General features: G+C 43.3%; 1 protein-coding gene across 6 annotated transcripts in view; it reads right to left on the reverse strand.

Annotated features, from left to right (window-relative positions):
* Positions 1–19: 19 nt before the first annotated feature.
* LIMCH1 (LIM and calponin homology domains 1) overlaps positions 20–7,617 on the reverse strand; it is a 237,730-nt gene continuing 230,132 nt past the window's right edge. For all 6 annotated transcript variants that reach the window (XM_027768570.1, XM_006169201.2, XM_027768572.1 and 3 more), the window contains one exon: positions 20–1,869. In XM_027768570.1, coding sequence (XP_027624371.1) covers positions 1,844–1,869 — 26 coding nt within the window. In that variant the 3' untranslated portion in view covers positions 20–1,843. The remainder of the gene's footprint in view (positions 1,870–7,617) is intronic.

Genomic DNA, 7,617 nt, shown 5'->3' on the forward strand with positions numbered 1-7,617 from the left:
TTTTCTTTCTTTTTCTTTATTTTTTTTTTTTTTTTTGAGTTTGTGTCTTTTTTTCTTTCCGATCACTTCCACGGGTGCTTGCACGAGCTGTAAAACGGGAGCCACGTCTCCAGGAGAAGAAGTCTCGGGGACTTGGAAGTGACGCCATCTCACCTCCATGGACTGCATCCGTAATGCATTGCTCTGTGCAACTGCTTCGCATTGTCTAAGGCACAATTTTTAATGAAATGATGTATAAATTTCGATCTAAGAAACAGCTCATCCAAATGCCAAAAATGGTCAAAATACCTCCAGTAGCTGAGAACATCGCTGCACTCTGATGGACCTCGCATGCAAGAACCGTCTGGCGTGTAAATAAATAATCGCTAGCCATATGCAGTAAGACGTAGAAAAGAATTATTGCTTACGTGACGGAAAAACATCTACTCGATCTGTTTTTGATGACTACATGAACCTACTAGGAGTATATCCGTTGGGTACATTCACCAAATGTCTTCTTCATTGTTTGCCATCCATTTAAGGCAGAATAAATAGCCCCCCTTTCCCCCCGTCGTAAGAACAACCTGGAGCTCTAAATCGCAATGCGTTCTTAGGTCCTTTTTCCTTGGCCAGCTCAAACTCATTTCACAGGGCAGAACGCAGGCCAACTCTCCATCAGAGTCCCTTCTAAACTTCTCCTAGAGCAAGGTCTAGAATCCTTGGGAGCAGACAGGGTGATGTAGAAGAAAGAGGAGCCACATCCGTTAGGGTGAGCGAGACGTAACTACAGTTGTGGGTCCTCGTGGGTCGCACACCAGTGGCTGATCACTGGATGGACTGAACTCCTTCCTTGGGGTACCTGGGTTTCAGTCCCTCAAGGACAGCTTGCAGGCAAGAGTGAGCAGCGAGTCACCTCGCGGTAGAGTCATTTCCAGGTCTCCTACTCCCTAAGTCCCACATCAAGTCTTACTGAAGACCCCTAACTTACGGCCTGGAGAGAAGCAGGCCACAGAGGCCCTCACTGATCGGCTACTTTTTTGAAGACTCAACTTTCTCACAGATCCTGGTAATGATTTTGGAAACGAAGACTGAAATGCTTCCCTGGTTTCTTCCAAGCCTTGGGCAATGTCCCCGAGTGTAAGGCTAATCAATCCGGAATTCTCTACGGATGGACCCGCCTGTATTCCTGACCGAACTTCCAAGGTACACAGCCTCTACTGCTAACGGTGCAATAATTTATTGGTATAACTTCTACCTCAAAAGGGGAGAAACACAAATGTTCCAGGGTGACAGACTCTGTATCAGACTAGGGGCTCTGCATTAAAAACAAGTTTAGAGCTGAGAGTCAGTTTAGTGTCTGAAATGCGTGAAAATTGACGTTCCTGTCTTAGAAGATTACGTGTCTCAAATTGGCATGTCTTGAACTTTCTGAAGCTCAATTCTGTAAACATAAAGTATTTAATTCCTAGGAAAACTAAACCAAAACAAAACAAAACAAAACGAAAGGTTTATTGTATCATTTAGCTAATCCCTAAAGAAGAGAACAACACGTTTTAAACCATATGCTTGTTTGACCATGCTAACATCTTTTCGAAACTCTTCGTGCTCATGATAATTCGATATTCTTGTGTATATATTGTGCAAAAGAAAAAGAAGGAAAAAAACAACCAAAAACAAGAACCAAAAAAAAAAAAAATCGGAAAAACACAAATACCGTGCTACAAAAGAACAGATACCACCTTGTAGATGAGTTTTTCAGAAATAAGGTGAATGCTGGGATTTGAACTTGGGATTTTGTTAAGTGACTGCCTGGGGACACCCTCATGAAAGAAACGGGGAGTGGTCTGGAAGCTTGAGAGCCACGTCACAACGTTGTAGGTTGGCCAGCGCCTGCGATAAAGAAGACAGCAACATTTGGTTAGTCCGCATTCCTCGCTTTAAATGTTTTTAATTTTTTAAAAAAGAATTGTTTATTTAATTGTATTTATTCATTCATTTATCTTTTAATTTGATGAGAGAGAGAGAGAGAGAGAGAGAGAGAGGGAGCCAGAAAGCAAGCCACCAGATCCAGGACTCACGCCATGGTCGGCCATGTGGGAGTATCCAGCGCCTTAACCACCACGCCACCTGCTGGTCCCTGCTTTAAATGTTTGAAACTTCTCAAACGGGCACTTACCTTTGCCAAAGTGTCCCTGGAGAGGAGAAACTACCCCATCCCGCTACTCTAAGTGTGGTCCCAGGACAGGCAGTATGGGTACCACCTGCAGTTTGTTAGAAACACAAACTTGGTTTTCTGAAAAATTATTTTCCTAAGCTTTATTTATTTATTTATTTATTTATTTATTTATTTTAATTTGTCCAGAGAGGGACAAAGTGAAAGAGAGAGAGGGAAAGCAAGCTGCCGGGTCCAGGACTCGAACCATGGTCAGCCATGTGGGAGTCCAGCGCCCTTAACTACCACACCATCTTCCGGCCCCACCAACTCTTGATCCCCACCAGAAGCTCTAAGCTCAGTGCTGGGTGATGCTGATGCATTGGAAGTCCAGCTAGATTGTCTGGATTTCCCCCAAAATCTAATGATCTCTAAGTTTGCTACTTTGTCCTCTGGGGCAGGTAAGCAATAAAATAATCTATTTTCTCTCCATTTCTTTAGGCTTAGTTTCTCTAAGAATAAATACATTGTCACTGGAGGAATTTGACGTATGATCTATGATCTGGAAGTAGCCTGCAGAGAACACCCAGTAAAATTTGACATAACATATTTTTCAAAAATTTTGCCAGCGTGTGTGTGCGCTCATCAGAGAGTGGCCCCTGTATTTTAAAAATATAAGTAGTGGGTTGTCAGCAAAGTCATGACCCATTTTTTACCAGCAGATGGTGTAGGGTGGTTAAGTCGTTGGACTCCCACATGGTCAACCATGGTTCGAGCACGGGACCTGGTGGATTGAAACTCATGCCGGGCATGTGTGTGTGAGTGTGTGTGCGTATGCCCAAGATTCCGGGAGGAAAATAGAGGAAAAAGGATGGCAGCATGGCCATCCCCCAGGGGGGTGATTTCTCACTTTCCCTCTCATTATCTCTGTCTCTCCCTCTGGTGAGCACAAACCCCCTAAGGCAAAACCTCAAAAAAAAAAAAAAAAGAAAAACACGCCATGACTTTTCTAACGACCTAATATCCCAAATGGTATTTGTGACATACTTGTGCTAAATTGAGGGAGTGCATTTTGGGACCTACACATACTAAAAAAAATCGGGGCCAGCAGGTGGCATGGTGGTTAAGGATGCTGGACTCCCACATGGCCGACCTCGGTTCGAGCCCCGGCTCTCGTGGCTTACTCCCTCTCTCTCTCTCTCTTGCTCTCTTGCTCTGCCCATCTCTGGTCAAATAAAAATAGAGAAATAAAGAAATCAAAATTAAATAAATTCATCCTTTAAAAAATGATTACCTGAAATTTAAATTTAAGAGGGCAAAGATAAAGATCAAAATGAACTGGGCCTCTAGTCTTTTATCTGGCAACCCTAGCTAGGAAGGGATGTTTAAGTTCCAGATTTCCAAAACCCAATGTTTGTGGTCATTTTAGGCACCAGAGTTGTGATGCAGCTTTGGCCGCGCTGGGAAAGACCCCCAGGGAGTTTGTGTTAAATGCATTACAGGCGAGTGCAGCTAGCACGGAACCCCAAGAACGAAGACGCAGGGGTCCCACACCCAAGCACAAATGGCCCAAGCTAAACATGTAACAGCTTGATCCGTGATAGGTAATTTCTTTTGTACTTCCATCCCCATTTACATATGAACTTAAAAACGGTTTACATTGCTTTTAGGAATTGCATTTTAATACGCTGCGGTGCTATTTTTTTTTCCCCTCCAAGAGAAAAATTTCATTTAAATGTGCCTAGTTACTTGGAGAAAATAGGATTATCTATTCAGGTTTTATTATTCCACAAAATGAAATGATTTTGTTTCACTTAGAATGGCGAAGATGTAAATGACCCTTCACATCACTCCATTTCTCATCTTAACGCCGCTCAGTCAAATTTAAAAAAAAAGAAAAGAAAGAAAAATGATCTTTAGCCCTTCCTTCTCACTCCGACTATTTTATTGTAGCTGGGAAATATTCAGTTCAAAAATATTTAGACTTCTCGGGACCAGCAGTTGGCGTAATGCCTATGTCACTGGATTCCCATGCAGACGACTGCGGTTCGAGTCCCGGACCCGGTGGCTTAAACTCACGCCAGGCGTGTGTGTGTGCGTGCCCAAGATCCTGAGAGGAGAATGGAGGAGAAGAGATTGCGGTGTGGCCATCCCCCCTTGGGGGGTGATTTCTCACTTTCTGTCTCTCTGTCTCTCTCTGCCTGGTGAGCACACACGCCCTATAGCAAAAACCCCTCCAAAAAAAAAAAAGAAAAAAAAAGAAGATAATTAGAGAGAATGTGGACATTATTACCCAATATTAAAACATATGACGAAACTATAATAATTAAAACCATTTAGTAAAGGAAAAGAAATAGGTTAATAACACATATTAAAATATCCATGGGAACCAGCAGTTAGCGTAATGGCTATGTCGCTGGACTCCCACGTAGTCGACCGCGGTTCGTGTCCCGGACCCGGTGGCTTAAAACTCACGCCGGGCGCGTGTGCGTGCGTGCCCAAGATCCCGAGAGGAGAATGGAGGAGAAGGGATTGCGGCGTGGCCATCTCCCCTGGGGGGTGATTTCTCGCTTTCTGTCTCTATGTCTCTCTCTGTCTGTCTGGCGAGCGCACGCGCTCTACAGTGAAAATCTCTCCAAAAAAAAAAAAAATCCAGAAATAAACCTAAATATATATGAGAACTTAGTTCATGAGAAAGCTGACATTCCAACTTCGGGATGAAAAAAGGAATAGTTACACAACTGGCCAATAGATTAAAAAAAAAAAAGGCTGGCAATCAACCTCATTTTCTACCACAAAATGCATTCTTAATGGTCGCACGTTTAGATATACCAAAACGAAAACAAGTCTAGAAGAAATCCTAACTGAATTTCCTTATGCTCTTAGACTAATGAGGGTTTCTCTAAGTAGGACACAAAACTTGGACTCCCAAAAGGATAAAATGAAAATCTTCTGTGTGAAAATAAGTTAGGAAGAAGAAAAAAACCAGTAAATACAATATACAGCAGGAAAAAAGCAGGAATAACAAAGGGCAATTTCCTTTAATTTCCAAAAAGTTCATGCAACTAAGGTGCAGTAGAAGAATGGGTAAAGGATAGATTTTATAGAAAAAGAAATATGAATGGTGAATAAACATGAAAAGCCTCCAGGGACCAGCAGTTGGCGTAATGCCTATGTCACTGGATTCCCATGTAGTCAACTGCGGTTCGAGTCCCGGACCCGGTGGCTTAAACTCACGCCGGGCATGTGTGTGTGCATGCCCAAGATCCTGAGAGGAGAATGGAGCAGAAGGGATTGTGGTGTGGTCATCCCCCCGGGGGGTGATTTCTCGCTTTCTGTCTCTCTGTCTCTCTCTGTCTGTCTGGTGAGCGCACGCGCCCTATAGCAAAAACATCTCCAAAAAAATAATAAATTAAAAAAAAAAAAAAAAAAGAAGAGCACTGTGAAGGTGTCACACATACATGGTCCCACACCCGTGGTGGGAATGTGCTGTTAGGGGGTTTGCTCATCACACGCACATCATCGTGTGTACTTACACACACCTCCATGGCTCAGCCTGCTACACCCTAGGCTCCATGGGGTGGTGCATATGATCCTATGGTACCGGCATCATGTATGTAGTCCATTAGCAATTGAGGGATCATTGCGCATGGTACATGGCTGTGGATATAGTTCTGTGTGTGTGTGTGTGTGTGTGTGTGTGCGAGTGTGCATGTACACATCTTCTGCACCTCCTTCCAGCAAATTACTAGAAAGTAATTACAGTGGCTAACTTTGAGTATTTTCTTTTCTTTTTTTTTTAGAGAGATTTTTGATATAGGACACGTGTGCTTGCAAAAGAGACAGAGAGGGACAGAGAGACAGAAAGCGAGAAATCACCCCCAGGGGGATGGCCACGCCGCAATCCCTTCTCCTCCATTCTCCTCTCAGGATTTTGGGCACGCATGCACATGTGCCCGGCGTGCGGTTAAGCCACTGGGTTTGGGATTCGAACCGCAGTTGACTACACGGGAGTCCAGTGACATAGGCATTACACTAACTGCTGGTCCCATGGATATTTTCATTTAATTTGGTATCTTTTTTTTTTTTTTCTTTTGAGAGGTTTTTGCTATAGGGCGCGTGCGCTCGCCAGACAGACAGAGAGAGACAGAGAGACAGAAAGTGAGAAATCACCGCCCGCCCCCGAGGGGAAGGCCACGCCGCAATCCCTTCTCCTCTGTTCTCCTCTTGGGATCTTGGGCACACACGCACACGCGCCCGGCGTGAGTTTTAAGCCCCCGGGTCTGGAACGCGAACTGCAGTTGACTACGTGGGAGTCCAGCGACATAGCCACTACGCTAACTGCTGGTCCCTAATTTGGTATCTTTCTAACAATGCGGCTTTGAAACCTTACTCATTTGTAACTGTCTTCTTTGACTTTCTATAGAGGTATGTAGGCAAAGAGACATGAGCCTTTTTTCTTTCTTCTAAGTATTTCCTATTATTAAAAAAAATTCCTAGAACAATATTGCATTTAAGATAAAAAGTAAACAAGGGAAAAACAATATCTGAGTCTACTTCCAATTCACTTTCTTATTTTTCATCTTGCTACAGGTATTCCGTGGATTTGGAATGAAAAGTAGCTCATGCCCTCTGTACTGCTGTGTGGAAGGGGAAACTCTCTGACCCAGGTCCTAAACGCTAATTTCCGAAAGAAATGACACGGAGTCACCCACTTCTCAATTTCAGAGACTCTGATGGAAACAGGCCTGTCACCCAGCGGCTGGGTTGTTCCCCACTGGCATCCTTTAAATGATGAAAGAATTCATATCCACCGCGCTTTCCAGATCTTTCTCAATGGTCCTTCAACCTCACAGTGCCCTCATCTGGTTTCGTGATTCACATTCAGCTGGTTGGAGGAGGTGGAACGAGAGTGAATTTATAGACAGTGGTAGGAAAAATAGCACTTCAAAACCGGGGAGAAAAGGGTTTAGTTTCTTTCTAATGTATAAAAACAAAATAAACAAAAATCTAGCTAAAAGAATAAGTACAGAATTATATTACACATACACACATATATATTTGTATTGGTATGTGTGCATATCGGGGGGGGGGGTCTTCAAAAAGTTCATGGAATATGCGTTTTGTTTAAAGTTATGTATAGGGCCAGCAGGTGGTGTAGTGGACTCCCCCATCAACTGCGGTTCGAGTCCTGGACCCAGGAGCATGACACTCATGCCAAGTGTGTGTGTGTGCGTGGCCAAAATCCTGAGAGGAGAATGGAAGAGAAGGGATTGTGATGTGGCCATCTCCGCTGGGGGGTGGTTTGTCATTTTCTCTCTCTCTGTCTTTGTGTCTCCAGTGAGGGTACATGCCTTATAGCAAAAATCTCTTAAAAACAAGAAAAGTCTCATGAATTTCTAATTTTTTGGGTGAAAAAATGCACTCATACCTTTTAAAGGATTTATTTTAATTAACTTTATTTATGATTATTATTTTTTTTAATG

The sequence above is a fragment of the Tupaia chinensis genome, unplaced genomic scaffold (genome assembly GCF_000334495.1).
Source record: "Tupaia chinensis unplaced genomic scaffold, TupChi_1.0 Scaffold146907_1, whole genome shotgun sequence".
NCBI classification, from domain to species: Eukaryota; Metazoa; Chordata; class Mammalia; order Scandentia; family Tupaiidae; genus Tupaia; species Tupaia belangeri.